The sequence below is a fragment of the Arvicola amphibius genome, chromosome 6 (genome assembly GCF_903992535.2).
Source record: "Arvicola amphibius chromosome 6, mArvAmp1.2, whole genome shotgun sequence".
Lineage (NCBI taxonomy): Eukaryota > Metazoa > Chordata > Mammalia > Rodentia > Cricetidae > Arvicola > Arvicola amphibius.
This window is the reverse complement of record NC_052052.2, coordinates 91,878,375-91,901,178: the sequence shown is the minus strand read 5'-3', so window position 1 is coordinate 91,901,178 and position 22,804 is coordinate 91,878,375. Positions and strand designations below refer to the sequence as shown.

At 44.0% G+C, this 22,804-nt stretch overlaps 1 protein-coding gene across 1 annotated transcript in view; it reads left to right on the top strand.

Annotated features, from left to right (window-relative positions):
• Kiaa1217 (KIAA1217 ortholog) overlaps nucleotides 1-22,804 on the top strand; it is a 289,499-nt gene that overhangs the window by 191,030 nt on the left and 75,665 nt on the right. Inside the window, 2 exon segments of the mRNA XM_038332995.1 lie at nucleotides 7,222-7,420; nucleotides 11,102-11,195. Coding sequence (XP_038188923.1) covers nucleotides 7,222-7,420; nucleotides 11,102-11,195 — 293 coding nt within the window.

Genomic DNA, 22,804 nt, shown 5'->3' with positions numbered 1-22,804 from the left:
AAGAAGGTGTTATTCTCTTGGTCTTCTCTTTGAGCAAGCTGTCCTGAAAGACGATTAAACCAAACCTTGTTGTATAAGGGAAAGACAGAAGAGTATGAAGGGGTTTGAGTGGACCCTTCAGGCACTTTTAGTATTTTGGTATATAGCAATAAAATAGATAAACTTAACAAGAACTAATGAAACCACTACTGAATGTTGATGTTCATAGCTAACTTTATGGTTTGACTCTTAAAGAAGCCCCCCCCCCAATTTTTGTAAGTTTAAAAGTTTGTACAACTCCCTTGTCAAGGTAATTAACTTTTTATAAATTAGGTTCCTTTCCATTTTGTTTCATACTCTTTCACTTAACAAAACTATAATGTCTTGCTCGTTGCCATATGCTGCTAGAAATCTCATGAAGCATCAGTGTCCCCGTGAGTAGATTGATTGATTGCATCGATTCATCTAGTCAATCCATCATGGTCGTAGATTTTCCCTAATCCATATTGTTCTGATCATTTGAATTCTCTGGTAAAGACATATTTTTGCCTAAATGTGCAGAGTTGGAATTACTCATTGAAACTGCATATTTTGGGAATTTTGAATGTATATTTACAAAGAGCTTTCCCAAGAGATGGATGTGAATATCTTTCTAATTTTTCTCAGTACTGCTGATTTTATTGTAAATCCCTTTGCCAATTTTACAGATGTTAAAAATGATCTTCCTGGTTTTATTTTAATAACTTTCATGATTTGAAAGCATGTTTTTCCTTCAGAAATTACTAACGGAACTCTTCACATATTCAGAGACACTGGTCTTTTGCCAGTGTCGATGCACAATAATGATTGTGGTTTGCATAATCTCAAAGTGGATTTGGAGAAACTGGGCAACTTAGATCACTTGGAATTGCCACATCACCTGTCTGTGGAGAATGCCTTCCAGGAGGACTGTGTTGTCCTTCCCGGAAGCAAACATGTATCAGAGGAACACAAGCACTGTACAGGGAGAATTGAATTCATTTAAAGTAAATATATATGAGCATCTATGAGTTACTTCCCACTGTATTGTGTAATACCATCTGGTGAGACAAGCTGGTTTGTATACCAGCAACTGTAGTAAACAAGTAAGAGCCATGCCTGCAATTTTAGGAAAACACAATGTAAGCTTGCATGTGAAGAAAGCTGATTCCTTAGCACATGATGAAGCTCTGCTGGAGGTGTGGTGAGGAACTGTCGTGATTGATCTTGAGGGTCAGTTTCCTTCAGTTGAAGGTACCTGGGAGACTAGTAAAGCACATTGTGTCACAGAGGGTGTCTCCAGAGAGGACCTGCGCATGTGGGAAACGCTATTGTGTGCAGGGTCTAGGGATGGGGTGGAATAAAAGGAAGAAAGAGAAAGCCTGCCACACAGTCTCTCTGCTTCTGGGCTGTCATGAATTGGGCTGCTAGGCTCCTTCATGCTTTTCTTGCTACAGTGGTCTCAAACCTCAGAAGTTGTGAACCAAAATAGATTTTTAGTCTCTTAAGTTGTTTTTCTCAGATATTTATTACCATGGCAGCAATTCTGATTGACATAGAGAAGGAAGCATGTTCAAAGGAGGTGTGTGTGTATGTGTAGCAAACTATGGGCAAGAAGGCCAGAATAAGCTGGTGGCCCAGTGGAATGAAGGTGTATGGCAATATGTCCCAGTGCCTGGGAAGGTGGGATGACTGGAGTAGGTCTAGGGGGCTAAGGTTACACTGTGAATATCCTTAGATGCTTTATTACAATAAAGAATATGTAAGCGGTCCCTCATTCTGGGACCTTACCGAGGTTCAGAAAGTGGTAACGACACAGGAATGACCTGCCAAATACCTTTGTTTCATTGTGACTAAGATTCTTAGATAAAATCCACAAGCTTTCACAAAGCCATTGAGGTGGAAGCAATCTGAGTTGTCTCAGTTTTGTTTTGTTTGTTTGTTTTTTAAAAAGGACTCCAAATGTTCTGAGGTTCATTTCCGAACCCTGGGGTGACTTTCTGAGCTTCCTACTTCCCTCTCAGGCCAGCCCTTGACCTGTGGAATTTCCTTCCACGTGCCCTCATTCTCTTCAGTTGGGTTAAAGATGGAATTTCTTCCAAACTACCCTCAACTTGATCTTCAAGCTGCATGTCATTGGGAAAATGTAATGCCAGCTGAGATCACTGGAGATCACTGAGATCATGAGCAGACTGGGTGCAGAATTTCAGAAGCACTATGCTTCAAAGACTGCAGGGTCTTCAGAATGGAATTGTGTCTGAGTCTTTGCTATTGGCTGTAACTTCAAGGCAAGTCACTTGGACCTTATGAGTTTCTATTAATATTTCCATGTCTTGAAATTGAGTCATAGTAACACCTGGACTAGGATGCTGTCTAATAGTATGGAACCCTTGCCCATGTCTGGGGTGCAGTGGTCATCCCATACATGTGTTTCCAAGGATGCTGTCTGATAGGATGGAACCCTTGCCCATGTCTGGGGTGCAGTGGCCATCCCATACATGTGTTTCCAAGGATGCTGTCTGATAGGATGGAATCCTGACCCCATATCTGGGGTACAGTGGCCATCCCATACATGTGTTTCCAAGGATGCTGTCTGATAGGATGGAATCCTGGCCCCATGTCTGGGTTGCAGTGGCCATTCCATACATGTGTTTCCAAGGATGCTGTCTGATAGGATGGAATCCTGGCCCCACGTCTGGGGTGCAGTGGCCATCCCATACATGTGTTTCAGTTGTTCTTGTCTTCATGCAGAATGAGATTATAACCCACAGACATCTGTCATGTGCCTGGAGCAGCCATCATTGACTTGGCTGAAGCCATGTGGGTTTTAGTTTATCACTGTGCCATTAAAATGCCATCATAAATTAGGAAGAATTCCTTCTGAATTTAAGAATCTTTGAAAACCTTTTCGGAATCATGTGTGAAAACAGCATTCCCCTCTGTTTGCAAAGGCACCATCCCCATCCCCTCTGGACTGTCACATTCTCACTGGACATGTGTACCCAGCTGGCAGCTGCACCAGCCAAACCTGAGGTTATTGGAGTGTAGTCCCAATTTGTTTCCACTCCGGAGTCTTTAAATTCTATTTCAAGCACGCATACATATACAGAATGCAGATGTGGGGATGAAAACCAGGCCCGCCGGGGTGGCAAGGCTATGATATTGAACTGCTGCCAGGCAGTTCTGGAGAAGCCTCACCTGGGGATTGTTTCAGGCCCAGCCTTCAGGAATGGTTGTGGCCTTTCATATAGTATAAGCTAACCCATGGGACAGTCACCGAAATTCTCGTTTGGAGTGAAACGTTTCACAGTCTGTGACCAGACAGGGCTGAAAGATTTTCTCTGCAGTCTAAGGAGCTTGTGACTTCATAGGCACACAGGAGAGCTCGCCCCCCGAGGATCTGACATGGGATGGGCAGAGGGTCGTAATGGAACTGCTCGTGTCTAACACACAAAGATGACTTGGGACAAGGGGACATTAATTTATAAGCTAGATCCTATGAGGCTAAGTACATCATCTAGAAAAAAATTTCCCAGCTCAGATAAGTCCCTTACCCAAAGTCCCTTTTAGATGACTAATGAATTAATATACATTAAACTCATTCAGTATCTGTTTGTTAAGACCCTGCAACAGAGATGGCTCAGCTGTTGGTTGATTAGTGCCCCAGAAGAGAGACAGGAAACCCATAGAGCAAGGTGGCTACCAAGACTAGTTATATCAGTGAGCTCTGGGGGGAGTCTGAGGCCCTACCACGTGAATAAGGTAGAAGAGCAGCCAAAGATGACTCCTCACATCAGCTGTGGGCTCCCACATGATACACACACACATACACATCTATCTGTACACACACATGCACATACCACTCACATGTACACACGGGACAGGTGGAAAAAGAAAAGGACCTATGATAGGTACTTTGATAGATAGGAAGAGCCATGGGGGAAAAATACTTTACAAACTCCCTCCTCTTGGGGCTTGCTGCTTTTCCAGAGGACCCAGGTTCGGTTCCCTTCACCCTGTGGCTGTTCACAGTCACTGATATCTCCAGTTCCAAGTAATCTATGTCTTCTTTTGACCTCCATGGCGCTCTCTCTCTCTCTCTCTCTCTCTCTCTCTCTCTCTCTCTCTCTCTCTCTCTCTCTCTCTCTCTCTCTCTCTCTCTCTCCAGTTTTTCAAGATAGGGTTTCTCTGAGTAGTTCAACTGTCCTGGGACTCCATTTGTAGACCAGGCTGGCCTTGAACTCACAGAGATCCACCAGACTCTGCCTCCCAAGTTCTGGGATTAAAGGAATGTGCTACCACCACCCTGCAGATAATATCTCTTCTCTTAAAACTTATTCTAGCTAAAAAGCCAAGGGTAAATACCTTTCTGGAAGCAAGTATGAAAACACCATCCCCTTGTTTGCAAAGGCACCGGCCCCATCCTCCCTGGAGTGTCACGTTCTATAACTGGCCATGTGTACCCAGCCTATAACTGCACCAGCCAGATCTGAGGTCAAACGTTAAGATACAAAATTGTAGCTCATGGTGAGGAAAACACAGAAAGAAAACAAGGATAAAATATAAAATAATAGGGGACACGGGTATTGGAACTCTAGGTGGGGTATGCAAGGAAACTCTCACTGAGAAGACGGCTTTAATAGAAACCTGGCTGGTGATATGGAGGGGCATAAACCTATATTGGAAGTTTATTCTACCGGAGTTTCTTAAGTGTTGTTCCTGGTCCATATTGAGAAGGATAACTTCTTTCTGATGTCTTGTCCTTCCTCTGTGACTCTCCCCACTTCCGGGAGCCTTCAGGGCCTGTCGTTTTCCGAGTATCAATGACAAGTCTGAGTATGTTGGGAATGTCATGTCCCCTTTCAGTCTGGAGTCTCATGAATCTTAGTTTGGGAGATGAAAAAGACAACTTATAGTCTATTTTTTTCAAATGTTTTTCCCAGCCGTTTTTTTTTTTTTTTTAACCCAACCTTTTCCCCCACCCCAGGAAGGTTGATGCCTGATAAAAGTCTCAAATGCTCTCTTCTTTCATCTTAAAAGCTTTCATAAAGTGTCTGAAATGCCTGAAAGTCTGTTAGCATGAGAAGGGGAGATACAGTCACCCAGTCCTGGTCAGACACAGTAACCAATATGGCTCTTCCTCCGAACCTGAGGGTCCCTTCCTCGGGTCACTCAGCTCTAAGGAAGTTCCTCTGGTTTCTACAGTAGGATGTCATTCCCCAGCATCGGCCTGTAAACCTGACCAGCTGTAATCCAGCCTTGGCTAAGCTCTTCAGACTTGTGGAATGGACACGGTGAGGAGTTCATCATTTGAGCGGCGAGGAAACATAGACACATCTTTTCGACGGGGAAGCATGAGGTTGAGTCAGGCTCCACCCTTTCAGCTCTGTATGCGCATGCTCAGAAGGAGCCTGGCGCTCGCGGGTCTCTTTAGTTTGTAATGAATTCTTCCCTTGAAGATTTCGGTGTTAGCCTTTTCTCATCTGTCCTTAAGCTTCTCTCTTTCTTCTAATTCTTTGATGTGTTTTTTTTTTCCTCTTTGCCATTTCAGTGGTGTTTCTGGAGGATATGTTTGTTAGGTGAGGTGTCATATTTAACTAAAAGCCATCTGTTTCCTTTACAGTCTCTTCTCATTAATATTTACCTAGTGGTGCTAGTCTATCTCCCCACCCCCATGGCTTCTCACAAATATACAAACACCAGGATTCAGATGAAACCTCAGCATCTTTGATTTAACACTTCAGTTATCCATGTCCTGACAGCAGGCGAAGGCAAATGTGTTCATTTCTTTTCTGTTGTTTCTATGGTGAAATACCCTGGCCTAACAACACCAACTAGGGGAGAAATGGCTCATTTGTCTCACAGTTCCAGAGAGACAGAGTCCAGCATGGTGGGAGAAAACATGGCCGCAGGCAAGGAAGGCGTGACAGCAAGAGCGGAAGCTGGGAGATCACATTTTTTTTTTTTTTTTTTTTTTTTTTTGGTTTTTTGAGACACAGTTTCTCTGTGGCTTTGGAGCCTGTCCTGGAACTAGCTCTTGTAGACCAGGCTGGCCTCGAACTCACAGAGATCCGTCTGCCTCTGCCTCCCGAGTGCGGGAGATCGCATTTTATCTGCACACAGAGAAGAGAAGAGTAGATGGGGGCCAGCTATAAACCTTCAAAGTCCGCCTCCAGTGGTGTGCTTCCTCCAGCAAGGCTCTGTTTGCTAAAGGTCTCACAACTTAACCAAGCAGTGCCCCTGGCTGTGAAACAAGTGTTCAAACCCACCTGGGACACTGATACTCAAACCACAGTAGCAAGCACAGTAGCTTGAGACTGCTCTTACAGTCTGCTGGCTAGGACTCTCCAGTCACAGCAGTGCTTGGTGGAGACATGTCCTTTCTGCCACATGACTCGGGAGTTCATGTTCATCCCATGTTCCTTGCTGCATGCGGGTGTATTGCTGGAGCGGTCAGACACGACTCTCATTCTTCTACATTTGACCTCTTTGGGGGCTTAGGTTGGAGTCCTCAAATTTGGATTCTGAAAGGGAACATTGTCAAACCTTGCTCATCAAGAAGACAAATTCAGGTGCCAGGTCTTCACTTTGCGCCACATTGGTTAATGTCTCATTGGCCAAAATAAGACATATGCCACCCCGCTTGGAACTCTGACATTTAGTGATGGTATTTGCAGTAACCAACTTGTCCCATTTTTATTTGTAATGTCAAGGTGCCAACCTCTTGAGGGGAGTTTAATATGACATAAGCATTCAGTAGCTATAGTAAAACCACAGAGATGTGTTGTTTCTACTTGATATGTTTCCGAATGAACCTCTGAGACAAACTCTGAATCTTATGACTTGCTATAATGATTAGGTCTCCAGTCAATGAACTAATGCTAAAAATAATCCTACAGGGTCAGAGTCCTAAATATACCTTCTGAGGATGGTATGTATTGCCTTTTACTATAGGTAACAAGGTTAGAACTTTATCCTTTTGATTCTAGAACAGTGGCGAAAATGGCCTGGTTAACACCTGCCCGAAGAGTATAACCAGGTACTTACATGATAACCAGACAATGTGTTCTGTGGAAGCTCCAAATGAGCAGCCCCCGTTGCTTGCTCTCCAAGTTTATTCTGAACATCTATAACTGCAGTGTGGTAGAAGTGGCTCAGCTTAAGTTTCACACCCGCAGTTCTTGATCCGTGGGCTGATGACTGTGTATATACTTTTGCGTGCAGGTGTTCTCTACCTCCAGTATGGAGATGAAACCAAACAGCTGCGGATGCCGAATGAAATCACAAGCGCGGACACAATCCGTGCCCTCTTCGTAAGTGCCTTCCCACAGCAGCTCACCATGAAAATGCTGGAGTCGCCCAGTGTTGCCATCTACATCAAAGACGAAAGCAGAAACGTCTATTATGAGTTAAATGATGTAAGGTAAGTAGTTTGGGGCGTCGTTGTAGGTAGTAGTTTGGGGGTGTTTGTTTATTTTATTCTGTGGGTCTTTGACCACCTATTGGATGTCTAGAGTTTGTACTCAGTCCATATCCCCCCCAGCCTGATGGAGAAAAGCCAGTCATTCCATTTGACTGCTGCTACAGATGGGAGGGGTTCCACCCTCTGGCTGCCTACAGTTGAGTACAAGGATGCGAATGGACGTCTTTCATGCAGAGCTTTGAAGTGTGTGTAACTAGCTCTGCCTAGGTGATAGCTGACAGGAGCATAAGAAAAGACCCAGCCCTGCATTTCATCTGAAGGTCAAGGAAACTAAAGCCCAGAGAGGTGGTAAAGAAATGCCAAGAGCTACAGTTATACTTTGAACTGAAAATTTCAAACTCCCTCACAAACTGCCCTTTTTCCCATGACAGAACTTGTAGATGTTTTAAGTAATGATTCTACTGGGTCTTCATTTGTGCCTCACAAGTTTGAAATGAAACTAAACTCAGTGTCTGACAACTACAATGAGAAGCAGTCCCATATGCCAGTTCTGAAAGAGTCATCCTTTACCCAAGGGTGTCACTTGCTGAAGGGACTTTTTCTGGGAAGCACAGTTGGACAGATTAGCAGGAAACAAAGGCCTTGTCGTTAATTGCAGTGGTGTTGTCCATAGAATGAGGGCCCCTTCTGATCTGTCCCCGTCAGTCAGCTGTAGAAACAGGATTTACATTCATATAAACAAGCAGTTGCTAGTATAGTCCCTAAATAGTTTAGAAGTCAAATGCTTAATCTAGCCCTTGCATTTTATGGAACCAGGAAATTAGGTGTATCAAAGTTAAGGGTCTTATTCAAGATCACACAGCCAATTAAGACACACACACACACACACACACACACACACACACATACACACACACATACACACACACACCCAAGATGTTCAAATGTTCAGCCCAAATCATGAGGAACACAAGACAGACTTTTTGGTCGCTACCCTGGGGAGAGCAGGCTCCCCTGTTTCTTCATCATGGAAATAGTAAGCCTCACTCTGTAAGATGTGCCTGCAGAGCATGAATGCAAGCTGATCCGTATCTAGCAGCAACCCCAGATGATGACTAAGGCCGTGCCAGGGTGTAATTTAGGGCTTTCAGAGCTTGACACTTGCCCCGAGCTATAGGTGGTACCACAACTGTTGTGCAACTTCCTGCTTTTGGAAAATAGGTTTAAATATTTATGACAACTGAAAAGTCATGCTTATTTTTTAGATAAATTATTAATCAAGCCATCACTATTTTTTTAATGTACAAAACATAAACTTAAACCGGAGGTAATCGTGTTATATTGAAACATATATCTCTAATAATATAAAGCCATGTGTTATTTTTTACGTGGACAGACCACGTCATGGCGATCACCTTCTATTTCCACACTCATGGGTAGAGAGGCCCTGTGGGACAGTAACAGTGACTAAGTGCTGGACTGCAGACCCTAAAGCTGTCAGGAGGCGATTGCGAGCACTTGGACTCCTCTCCCGTTCAGCCTATAGAAACATTTATGTATGCCATGAGTTACATTTTCTAAAGCCTTTCCAACTTCTATGGCATGGTTCCTTGGGCTTGGTCTTGCATTCTTTGGAAATGTCAGGAGGGGACTTGGGAAGAGCCAGAAAGAAAAAGACCATGGTCCTCTTCAATGGAAATCCATCTGATAAAACCACTGAAAGCAATGCTTGTTAGAAGAGACACTTTTTAAACACTGGTAATTTAAGGATATAACACAAGTTATTAGGGATAAGGCCTGGGTTTTAGTCCATGCCCCAACCCCAGATGCACACAGACACACATGCACGTATGAACACATGCATACATACATGCACACAAACATACACACAACCTAATAATTCACAGATATATTACTGTGTTGTTTGTTTCTTAGTGCAGTAATGATAACTTGTTGGCACTTAGCCTACCATTCTCTCTCCTTAAGTTGCTTTTCGTTTCCTTAATTTAAATGTGAAAAACGGGCCTAATAATGTTCAGGATAAAATACTTGTATTCGGTGAATATCATGTTTACCTTAAATGGCCATTGTGTATCCTCCTGTAGTACCATTTACTCTTTAGCTTTTGTACATAAGATGTTTTAATTTAAGTTCAGTGATGGAAATTTTTGCCACAGACATTATGTAATACATTAAAAAAAGAATACAGGTAGGTGTTAACTAAAGACAGTGGCTTTAATCTTCTGAAGTCATAATTTTATTTTTTTCAGTGTTCTAGATGTCAGAGCCCATTTGCTAACCATTTTGACTAGTTCATTATTGGGCTGGCTTCATGTATTTTCCTCAGGGAGGTACTGAAGAGAGGTCAGGCCAAGATGCTGTACAGTAAATGTCTCCACAATACAGTCTGGCCTTTTGCAGTTGGCTCATCTCAGATGAATAAGTTTCTAAATTAATCATAAACCAAGCTCATATATTTTAAATACATTTACAATCCCAGTAAGCCTCTCTCTTGGCTAGTGAGATTTCCAGTTTCAGCACATGTCACATGTGCCATCTGCTAGCCAGAGGCTGGGTTCCTTTCATGAAGCGCCACATCCTTACTCCTGCCTCTCTTCTCTGCATTAACCTAGCCCCTGTTGATAACAATGACTGCCTGCTCCCCCAAACTCACTTCTAATGAGCTACTTGAAACATGAAGCAGCCATGCAAGCTAGGACTAGTTGATGCTTCAAAGCAATGGCTGGCGGGTATTTAGAGAGAAACAAGACTCCTCCTAGGAGCCTCCATTTCATTTAAAACACAAACATGACCTAAAGATCCCAGTGGTTGTGGCCAACCCACTCAGTGCAAGTGTATATACAAGAAAGATGCCATCTGCCTGCCCACTGCCCCTCAGCTCCAGCCAGCATTGGATGGAACTGCAGAGTAGATGGGCTAGAGGCCCACAGACCACCCTGAGGAGAGAGGAGGGCCACTCCTGTGTGATTTGAAGGTAGGCTCTACGCAGGAGCAGTTGGAGTTTTGACTCTACAACTGGGATCAAATGCAGTGAAGACTCTGCTGTTCTCCCTTTGTGCTTCAGTTTGTATGGAGAAAAGTATCTAAAAATGCCCTGTGGGGGGACAGAAATGCATTGTTAAATATACTGAATTTGATCTCTTTTGATATTTTCCTATATTCTGTAGGCGTTTTGTTTCCCTTGCTGAGCATGTCAGAAAGAAAAAAAATCATTCTTATGTGTACATTAATTAGATAAGAAGAAAACCAGGTGTTTTGACAAAGTAAACAATTAAGTATTTAAATATTAACCAGAGCTTTTTGAAGGTATTGTAGATATTGGCGTTTTACTGCCTTCAGGAGTGTTAGTTTTCCACACTCTGAAGCCTGAAAGCAAGTTCTTGTTACCTGATAGTTATGGGTGGACCTTAATACTGCAAGAATAACACGTTCCCTAGGAACGAGACAAGGGAAGAAAAGCCAGAGTCAGTTTTCTTCTTCTCTTCCTTATTTATCTTTGCCCATTTCATGGTGTAAGGACTTTTAGTCTGGTTCATGGTAGACAACCGCTGGAGTGTCTTGTCTCTCTGTCTTTTTGCCTGATGCTTAAGGACAGGGAGAGGAAATGGCCAGAATCAGGCTCCTTTCCTCTGCCATAGTGATGGATGTGTTTGATTCCAGGAATATCCAAGACAGATCCCTTCTCAAGGTGTACAACAAGGATCCTTCACATGCATTTAACCACATGGCGAAAGCTGTGAATGGAGACGTGAGGGTGAGTACCGCTGTTGTAGTGCGGACTGTGTTCCCAGCTCGCACTGCCCCTTCCCCTCACAGCCAACCACCTGCCACTACCACATTTCCCGGGATCGTGTTGCTCGTCTTGTCTGGGACTCATTTGTTCACTGATAAAACAATAAGATGTCCTGGCCACCTGAAGGATGGAAATTAGAATGGGGTTGGTTCTACCTTCGTTCCCTTAGCATGGATCTCAGTTCTCATCTTTACTCATTTGCTTACTTATTTTAGTGGTACTCAGGATGGAACGCAGGGTCCCCCTTTCGCTAGGCTGTCCTGTATCTTCTACCTCAAGCACAGAGTTTAGATAACTCTTCACTCTGAAGATATCAAAGGCATCTCAAAAGCCTTCTGTATCAGTATCCTTGGTCTGTAGCGCATTAGCTTACTACAGAATCTGTTGCAATGCTTCCACTCAGTAAAAACAAACAAAAAAAGTGAAGGAGCTGCATGGGAAAGCTATTCCTGTTCTCACTGTAGCTGTTCCCAACATCCTCATGCGGTTGCTCACCTGCTAACTCGGGGCTGTTTTCTTTTAATGGTAAGCATCATCATGTCTTCTCTGAACCATGTTGAGGGCAGAACATAAATACCTACAGGATTCAGAAGCTGAACTCTCTAGAATTAGGCCATCTTAGGAGATTGCCCCAATATTTATAACACTCGGGAATGTCTGGAAGGAAAAATACGGGAAAACTGTATGAGAAGTGTCTGAGAATCACATTAATACAAGTCCACTGGGAGGGGCTGTGTCTAATGCAAATAAAGTGGGGAATAAAAACGTCAATTTCTCTGTTGGGCAGTGGTGGCACAGGCCTTTAATCCCAGCATTCGGGAGGCAGAGGCAGGTAGATCTCTGTGAATTTGAGGCCAGCCTGGTCTACAACAGCTAGTTCCAGGGTAGCTAGGGCTGTTACACAGAGAAACCCTGTCTCTAAAAAACAAAACATAAAACAAAACAAAACAAACAAACAAAAAACGAATCAATTTCTTGAAGTGCACCCTTTCCCCTACAAGGACACTGGAATTCAACTTAAAAAATACTCTTTATTGTTAATGAAATCATGAAATCTAGGCATTTCTTACTGGTCTCCGTGAGTTGGCTGCACTCTGCTTCCTCTTCTGATGTCCATGTGTTTCTTCTTGCTGCCGTAACAACTGATGGTCAGTTTAGTGTGCTAAAACAACACCTATTTACAGCCCTGTGTGTCTAGGGAGTCCTAACAGTCTAAATAAGGACTGTCCAGCCAAGCCAAATTTTTTCTAGAGAGTCAGTGTATGTGTATCCATCTGGCCTATTTTCTGGAAGTCTCCTATGTTGATTTGCAACCCCGTTTTCAATCCTCTGGCCCTGCTTCCCTCGTCAAATCTCCCATCTTCCATTGTCTGCTTTTGAAGACACTCGGTGTTACTGTGGATCTGTTCATGGTCTGGGGAGTCCCCCTGTTCTCAGGGAGGCTGCACAGCAGCCTTCGTGTCCTGGTCTCTTAAACCGTAGCATCACATGTGCAGCGCATTAGGCTGCAGAATCTATGGGGACCAGAGCTCTACCTTCCGCCTAAGATATGTGAATTTAAATGCAGGAAAGGTCAGGAGATCCAGCTGAGGGCTCCGGAAGAATGTCCATGGAACTCTGGATTGCATTGTGAGCCAAGGCCCAGTGGGACCAGGACCCATCATTTTGAAGGGAAAGGCCTATTATATCCTGCTTTTCTTTTTCTTTCTTCTTTTTCTTTTCCCCATGTGTAAAATACTATGTAACTCAAACTAAAAGGCTGCAGTGTTACTTCAGAAAAATCTAGAATTTTAACATTTGTTCTTAGTCAGTTACATGTAACTGCAATCCAGATCTGTGAGAAGACAACGGGCTAATCCTTTAAGGGAGCCTAGTGGACATTATGAGACTCTGGGTGGCATGACTCTGCTGTGCTCTTTCTGGGAGAACACCTAAGTTTTGCCCTGTAGACGTCTTTAGTTCGGATGTGCCTTCCTTCCATTTGCACTTCTGCCGTACTCTGTCTCTGTTACACAGAGCCCTTCCTCAGACAGGCGCCCCAGTTGTTTCTGGGGGGCCCTGCATGTGGCTGCGGAAGACACCTGTTTTAACTCTCAGGCACATGTGGTGCCTACACAGACAGGACTTGTGGTGGGGACCAGGAACATCAAATATTAACCGTATGCGTGTAACCTATTAAGATGCACAGACTTTGCTCTGGACTCCAGCAAAGCCCTTCAGCTTTTGCTTGTGGGCAAAACACGAGTGCTTCCTTTCTGGATTGTTCAGAGCCCGCTTCAGATAACAGTTATGTGTGTGTGAGAGAGAGAGAGAGAAACTCAATCATTACCCTCAAATGAGAAACAACAACTGTTCATAATGTAGTTAGTCAAAAGTCCTTGGATTTTAGTAAAGATTACTCAGAAATGAGAAACAAAAGAAACTCTGTCAGAGCCATCTAGGTACGATCATGTCTGATCATCATAACTTAGAACCTTTCCCTAGATTCCAAAAACTAAGATGTGGTAATCTTCCAGCCTCTCTTTGGGCTCTGGGAATTGGAGCTGTCTCCTCTCTCCCAGTGAGTACAGCTGCATTGCTGGGAAAAGGCAAGGAATTTTGCTAAGCCTTGCCTGTATACAGTCCAGCTATAAAACGTCACTGCTAGTGTGAACAGAACGGAACAGAGCAAGTGCCAGTTGTTATCATAGACTTAGACTAAACCAAGCTCCACGGTGGGCCAGAGCACACTGCGTCCTCCTGCGCGTTGGCACTGTGAGCGTGGCCATGAAGGAATGTCATGACAACCCTTCACCTGCACCTGATGTCATTAGACGTCACTCACTAGCCTCCCAGAGACAGCCTGGCCAGAACTTTGGGCCATCCACTCCTTCCCAATAAACAGGCATATGAAAAAGACATGAATTGGAACAAGCTGAAAAGCCATAGCAGCAATGCTTAGAGTCTGCAATGACCTCTGAGATTTTCCTTAAACAAGGACGTTAATACCTTGCCTTTGAGTCAGAGGAAATGGGAGACTGTGGATCTACAATTTACAGGCCGTTCTCCTAGAGCGGTTTTATGATAAGAATGGTGTAGTCCAGGAAGCAAGTTAGACCAAAGTATTAACTCCGAGGTTACGGGCCTCTGAGTGTGCATGGAATTTTTGTGGGGAAGCAGGCATCTAGTTTTTCATTTAACATCTAGCTGAGCCTTGCTGAGGCCTCTGTGTCTAATGAGACTTGTTCTTGGCTAGAACAAAACATACCTAACTGGACTCCTGAGTCTGCTGATGCTTTCCACGTGAATGTAAAGCCCCCAATCTAATTTAGTCACATGGCTTTTGTTCCTTACATCAGGTAGGTTTGATCATTCAATTCCCAGAGACCTGGTACCACCATATGGAGCAGGCCCTTCTGAATACATTATGTGTGCTTATTCACAAATTATACATACCTCAAAGGTCATCCATTCTGTTTTGTGTCTCTCAAAGGGAACTTTTGGCTTCCTGTTCGCTAAACCTGGTAGTTATCTTATCTTTTGGGGCTTCCCTATTTCTTGTGGAATTAATATTATTACCCAAGATTCTCTGCTGTCATTGTGAAATGCTCTCAACCTTCTGTGGATCTTACTCATATGTCTCTAATTTTTTACTTGAATGCAGACAACCGCTGGATTTACATTTAGGACACCCTCCCCAGAATTAACCTTGTGTCTTATATTAACTACAAATACCCAAGTCAGTTGCTGCTTACCAGTTGTTTTCCATTTGAGCCTTGCGTTGACAATGAAGAATGATCGCCTTAGAAACCAATGGCTTCCATTCCACACCATGGCTAAATTCTTTGCCTACCTGCAGCACACACTAGCTTCCTTTATTCCATAGACCTTTCCTTTCCATCACTCCCCAATGGCTTCAGTGTGTTCATTCAGGATTTACACAGTTTAAGCTTCTCTCTCTCTCTCTCTCTCTCTCTCTCTCTCTCTCTCTCTCTCTCTCTCTCTCTCTCTCTCTCTCTTTCTCTCTCTCTCTCTCTCTCTCGCCTCCTCAGCTCTTCTTTTAGTTTGACCTTGAACTTGTGATTTTTCATCTTATCACTGATTTAACTACTGTTTAAAAACTATAACTCTGTGAATGAACACAGAAATGGTTTTCTAGATCCTCATTCCTTAATTCTAAACCCAAGTGTGTAACCTCTAAGCCAGTGGTCTCACCCTTCCTAAAGCTGTGACCTTTTAATATAGTTCTTCATGTTGGGGTGACGCTCAACCATAAAATTATTTTTGTTGCTACTTCATAACTGCTTCTTTGCTATGGTTTTAGGTCATAATGTAACTATCTGACAGGCAACCCCTGTGAAAGCATCATCCGACCCTCTCCATAAAGCTTGAGTCCCACAGGTTGAGAACCACTGCTCTAAGTTTTTGCCTTCACATTGGATTTTCTTCCAGGACTTCTAGTTCTACTACTGAAGAACTCCCTTGATTCTCTACCTCTGCAGGGTGGAGTGCCTGTGTTGTGCATCCTCATACCACACGCTCGCCCATGAATGTGCAGGGAATGGAGCCAGAGAGATTTGAAAACACTGAATTTGCGGCTGGAGGAAAGGGTTCAGTGGTTTGGAGCAAGTCCTGCTCTCAGAGATGACCTAAATTCAGTCCCCGGAACCCATATTTGGCAGATTATAACCAGATATAACTCTAGCTTCTAGGGATCAGACCCCCTCTTCTGACCTCCTTAGGCCCTGCACTCTGGTGCACAAACCCACACACAGACGTACATACCTATTAGGTTACTTACCTCCCTGATAACTGTCCTTCAAAATATTCAACCATTCTCCAGCCCTTGTCCGTGTCCCTCACGAAGTGTCTCGTAGACAGCTCTCTGGTGTCTGTGCTAATACTCCCGTCAGGGCTAACTTGTGAGCTTTTATTCGGCACTGGCAAGTATTTAGTCCCCAAGACAAAGCTTTGAGGCAGATGTTGTGTGGTCTGCATATTGATAGTGATGAGCACTTGTTTGTGTTAAGCAGTCGCTTAGCTAGAGGAAGGGGCTGCTATCGCCTGAGGAGGCTGCTTCCTCGTCAAGGTGCACAGCTCACCTCCATTGCTGTAACCACAGTGCTCGCCATTTTTGCACCTGCTCAGTTCTTCCTATGTCAATCTCTTCTTGTTCTTGGTGTCCAGAGGGAACCAGCTCAAAGGGGATTAATTTAGTTCCCCAAACTTGATTTTGGCAGCCCTGGTTCTCACAAAGTGAGGGAGACTACTCACATGCCCTACGCCTTCTTTACATGACCGTTTCCCTCTCCGCTCGTTTGCTGTGTTGTTGAATAGACTCTCCCTTGCTATGCACCTGGACCTGTATCTGGATTTCCTATCCAACTGAACGGGGGTCGGGGAGGGAGCAACAGCAACCGAAAATGCCCCACCCCTTGGACATTTGGTTACAGCAACACAAAACGGACTAAGTCTTCTCTTTTAACATACTAATGGACAGTCATCTCATTCCCCTCTCCAACCAACTACTAGCGTATAGAAACACTGGAGGATGTGCTGCCAGCTCTAAGGCTGTGCTCGAGGGCTGTCTGTGGATCCTGAGGAGAATGGGCCAACTGTAAAAGACAGCTTTAAAACTCTTTGGAAAGTTTTAACATGTGTTAGGCATCAGAAGATATTAAGGGATAACTGGCAGCTATATGGGTTAGAATAACAGGTTGGCGCTTTGAAAAAAATGAAACATACTGAAGTATTTACACGTTAAACGACATGCTGAATGAAGTTTTCTTTAAAATACTCCAGCAATGGGAAAAAAACTAGTAGAGGAAACAACTTTGGAAAACATAGAAAGGTAATAGGGGCTCCTTATTTTTTTCTCTTTTTTTTATGTTTTAAAATTTCCACAGTAAAATGTTTAAAAAGTAATTAAAATTAAAAACTGCTTTTCGGGCCTAAATGAAAGATGGCCTGCTGCAGAAGGCTTCTGAGTTCTCAGTGTAATCCCGGCTTCCCTCTGAGGAGCAAGCACACACATTCTCTCTATTCTAACCCCTTAAGTCATGTTCACCTTATCCCGAAGATGGTGTGTCCTTTAAAGTCTCAGATTGTACTACGTTTACCTCCACGTCTCCCTGAAGCCAGTGTGGCATCCTGAGGAGCGGTAGATGTGGGGGGTGGGGGACGGTAGATGTGGGGTGGGGTGTAGGGGGCGGTAGATGTGGGGTGCAGTGGGGCGGTAGATGTGGGGTACGGGGGGCAGTAGATGTGGGGTACGGGGGCGGTAGATGTGGGGTGCGGAGGGGGCGGTAGATGCGGGGGGCGGTAGATGTGGGGTATGGGGGGCGGTAGATGTGGGGGGCGGGGGGCGCTAGATGTGGGGTACGGTCACAGCCCAGAACAATGGTTACTGTGTTGCTACAGATGTTGTGATGTTCCTAGTGAGGACCCGCTGTAAAAATATCCCCAGTCTCCCTCCCAAGAATAGTTCCCTTCTCCTGGTTTATTTTTATCATGTGGACACTTGGAGTCTTGTACGTGATCATTTTCCTTCTTTGTGTTGCTACTTAAAGCTTAGAATTAAATTTGTGGCCCACCCACAGCAAGAGTGCAGGCACTTGCAGGCTGTAGTTTGTGTGTTGGCTTGGTTCCTGGCCTCCCCCTTTAATTTCCTTGCTTTTCTTCTTCCTCTTGTCATGTATTCCTCTTGGCTTTCTTTTTTTTTTTTTTTCCTTACAGGATTATAATAATTCATGTGAGCTGTATTAGTTTTTTTGCAGAATCTGTCCAGACATAAATAGTATTTTCTGTGTGCCATTGTTCCTGATGTCAGATCATAGACCCTCCTGTGTCTGTGGGGGAAGCAGCATGGGAAAGCCCTTCATATTTTAACTAAATTTAAAGTCTCTGCAAAATAGGAGTGCTGAATCCATTTTTTTTAGATGATAAAATTGAGGCTCAAGAAGCCTCCCTTCAGCTCACACAGCTGACAACCACTACGCACTAGATCTGAGCCCGCTTCTTTTAGCGTCTTTGTATTCAGTCCCAGCTTTCCTCTCTTGATATTTACATATATGTTTTATAAGTTATAAAAAGTTATATAAAAGAAGTTACTCTTCCTAGTACAATGTACAAAATATTTTTTTATTTATTCTAGTTTTTATTTATTTACTTGTTTGCTCTGTTTCTTGACATGGGTGGATATCCACTCCACGGTGGCCTCTTCTTTGATGACGACCTAAAAGATAACAACAGCACAAAGAAACAAGGAGGGAAGGGAAGAGGGAGTTACACAAAGAGAAAGAGGAGGAGATGGAGGAGGTGACCAGGCTGCAGAACTCTCGTGTCTCTTGTGTTCTGGCTAAGATGAAAGTTTTGGATTTGGGAGGAAACAAATAACACTGTAGGAATGGACGTTTATCACAGAGATGGAATATCAGAAAACACTCCCTGACTTTGTCCATTGTTTGTTCTCTCTGCCCTAGCCAGGCCCTCTACCTGTTCAGTGGCAATGGTACTAGAAACCCATGTTCATGATTCACTTACTCTGTGCCTGGCACCTTGTTCAGTATTGCTATTATATTCCTTCTTATTTGATTTCCATGACACAATGAGAGAGAAACTCCTATGATTCCCTCAGGAGGAAGAGATGAGGCTGAGCAGAGTTAGTCAATCTAGTGCCACATGTAGTGAGATGTGGAACTGGATGCAGAGCTCGGCAGAACTCAGTAAGATGGTAATGATCACTTCCGTGGCCATACCATCTTCCTAGTCTCCATCAGCAGTGTCCATGGGTCACCTCCACACCTATGTACTCCCTGAAGCCCTAACGCAGGAGCCAGGCTTCATCAGACCTTCACTTCATCACTGTCCTTTTTGGGGACTTCCATGGATACCGCTTCAGCCCCTGTATTCTCCTGGCATGCTCTTCTCTCTTCTTACTTTGTAGTCACAGATACACTCTTGTGAGACTGAGTCCCCTTTTCTCTCTCATCTTCACATTCCCTGCGACTCTCTCACTATCCCATCCGTCATAGATTCTGACTAAATGCAGTCATGGAAAACATTACTTAGGTCAGCATTTTCCTATTGAACTTTCTGGTAATGCTTTATTTACTAATGTCAATACAGTGGTCTGTAAACAGGCTGCGGGTGGTTTGCAGCCCATTCCCAGTGAGGAACAAGAATGCCTACTTGTCTTCCCGTATTCTCCTTTCCAGCGCTGCAACAGGACAGTGGTTGTTTTCCCTGGAGATTCAGATGAGAATCACAGTGATGGGGAAAGCCTGGCTTTCTCAGATACAGTGATGGTGGGAAATGCACATCTGTCAGCCTTTCCCCCGTGAAAGAGTGAGTCCCAGGGGTTGCACTCACCTGCAGTAGAAATCTAGCTCTCCCATTAAGAAAAACCTAAGTTAGATACCGTGTGTTGCTGTACACACAATTCCTGAGGACAAAAACTGCCTTTAGGTGGAGTGGGTTGTTATCATTTCAAATATCTTCAAACGCCTAAACTAAGCATTATGATTTTACAATAGTGAGCATCACCCCACAACTATAAAATGTCAGAGAAATCCCCCCATCCCCTGCAGCCTGCTGAGCCAGCTCTTTCTACCAGTCATGCTTCCTCCAGATCCTGATGCTGTAACAGTAAACAAGACAGATGTTGAAACCCCTGCTTCCAAAGATCTGGCTGACCAGGAATCAGAATAGCCAATGATCGATGCTGATATCGACATCTGTCATTTTTCTCATCAGCTCCAGGCTGTACGAAGCTTGCCCTTCACTCCTTGTTAGCATCAGTGAGACTGTGGGTCTTGGTCATGAGCAATGAGCTGCCCCCTTTACCTGTGTCTTTAGGACGGCCGTGTCACAGCGATGAGTGACTCTTACTGTGGTTACTAACCAGCCAGCGCATTTTAATGCGGAGTCTGCCCGGCACGCCTTCCCTCCGTGTTCTCAGGTCTTCGCTTTCTCAGAAGCAAACCCTGCACATCAGACAGGCAGCTTCCAACTGATGCAAATCTCCTTTTTCCTGCTGCGTGGCCACTTGTTTTCCCTTACACGTCTTTTTGTCATTGAGAGGTTATGACAACATGAGCCATATTGTATTTATAAACATCACGTGTTTCCTTGATCTGGCTGCAGTTTCTGCCAGACAGCACACAGGGAAGAAGCATTTCTCGTTGGCTCAGCATTGGTTTTCGTTATGCTGATTTCCGGAACAGGAGAAATACACGCCTGCTCAGCTTTAACTTCCACAGAGTAGAAGTAATACCTCTGAATGTCCGTGAAATAGCTTTAACAAGGGTGGATATTGCTCCTTTAAACCACATGTTTTGACTAAAAGCTTCCTTCTGTAAGAAAGCAAAGCCTCGCATTTAGTCACCATGAAGAGACGGGGCTGGAAGCATTTGACAGATGGATGGGTGGCCCTGAGGTCCCTGTGAGTCCAGAAAGTTTCCTCTAGAAAAGAACAGGCCACGGAAGATGAAAGGTAAGATCTGCCTTTAAAACAGAATGCAGTCCCTCGAGACTGCTCTGTCCGGCCACGGCACGGGCTGTACCTTCCCTTCCTCGCTGTACATCCCATGTGTTCTCTCCAGTGAGGAGCTGAAGTTGGAGGTTTTGTTTGAACTTCTTGCATGCTGCTTTGAAAGCCATCTCATTGTTGCTGGAATTAGTCTGTTTTTTAAAGGTTCCCCCTTTGATTCTACTGGGCTGTCTCTGAACTACAGAGCCGTGAGCCTGTTTCTGTTTAACCTTGTATCTTAGGAAAGGCTTTGGGAAGTTAGTAGTTTGCCTAAATAGGGCTCATTCATTTATGGGTTTGTGGCAATCAGCAGTATCTTCATAAAGATAACTTTCATTCAGCTCTGAGATCAGTAGAGAAAATTTAAGAGAAATAAGAGAAAACTATGTGTGGCTTGTAGTATTCTGGGAGGTTACTAAATTCTTTTTCCTGTAAAATTCTTCTTAAATTGTTCAATTATTTTAGTTTAGAAAGAAAATAAGGAAGATATCAATATAAGCTTGAGGGAAGAATGCTGAACAAGTGTCCAGTGTTGAAACAGCCTGTTATGTGAAATTTAATGATTGCCTGAACGTCTTTGAAAGAAATCCTGGTTATTTGTCACAAGAGGTCTGTGTAAAATCACATTATAGAGTACATTTAAATGAATTTACTGAGGGGCATGCCCTTTTAAGCCTGTCAGCTTCCTATTAAAGGAACACATGCATGGATCTGCTTATTTATCCTGTAGTGTTTTAATCCCTGTTTGTAGATGATTTTAAAATGTAGGACATTGTTAGCCAATATGATCTGCATCCCATGTATCATTACCTCTAGTCGTCATGGTAACCCTGTGACATAAGTACTGTGATGCCCATTTTAAGACTGGAAAACTGAGGCCGAGAGCCATGAAGCAACAAGATCACACACTAGTAAGTAGCAGAGTTGGGACTGAAACCCAGGCTTTCTCTCCTGAGCCTTTGTATCTGTGTCTTAGACTCACAGCCTCGTCAAGAGCTGAGTTTCAGGCCTGGAGCCATTGCAGATAGTTTACCTTGGAAGTAGTTAAAAAGTCATATTTACTCAGTGTCAAGGTACTGTTTTGTACTGTAGTGGGTTTTGTTGTTGTTTGGGAGTCTCTTGTTTGTTTGGTTTTTGTAAATTGGGACCTTTCAAAGCCTAACACTACGCATGGCTGATGTTTATGTTTGCCCCTGGATGGGATTACAAGTCAAAGTGACATGAAGGCAGTCAGCACCAGATGCAGCGGAGAAAATGAAAACCCCTTGCATGAGCGACTGCCTCTGCTGCAGGCTTTTGCCATTTCCTTTCCACAAATGCTAAGTTGTTGGGGAGAGTAGGGGCACAACAAACAAGAGCTGTGTTGTGGCAGAGAGCGGGGAGTGTGTTTGTGAGCTCGAAAATGGACCTGAGAGTCTTTAGGAGAGACTGCTCCAGGTGCCTTCCCACTGCCCTCTCTGAAAGAGGCAAAAGCAAAGCTGAAGTATATTGAAGGGGAGGTTCTAGAGTTCGGGCTGCAGGCTTGCTTAACCATCCCCAGCTCTCCTTAGTCCCTCCTGAAGATCCAGACAACAGCAGAAAAATGTCCATCCTGGTGGTTTGTTATGCAAAGTTCTCACCAGGGATGCAACTGCTAGCACCACACAGGATTGGGTTTCAGGATCAAGGCAGCCTGCCTCCAACCCCATTACAGCAAATTATAAAAATGTCAAAACAAAACTCCTTTTGTAAATTAATATACACTAATTGACTATGCTGTCGTTGGTCTGAAATCCAAAGCTGGCCACACAACCAACCCACCTAAACATCACTTGAAGCAGCTTCACTCCTCTGATGCTCCCAGCCCCCACCCATCCAAGCCTCGGTGCAGGAAAAGTTTTGCCACACCCCCTGCCTCTCCTATTCAAGCCACACCCCTTCTTTGATGTTAGCAGAAGTAGCCTTTGACTAGGATTCTGCTTCCTTGTCTCCCAGCTGTGAACCTCCTTCTCTCATGTTCTCTGGCCGCACACTTTCACTATTCCATACTCCTTGTGGATTTCCGCCAGGGCCGTCAAGACTC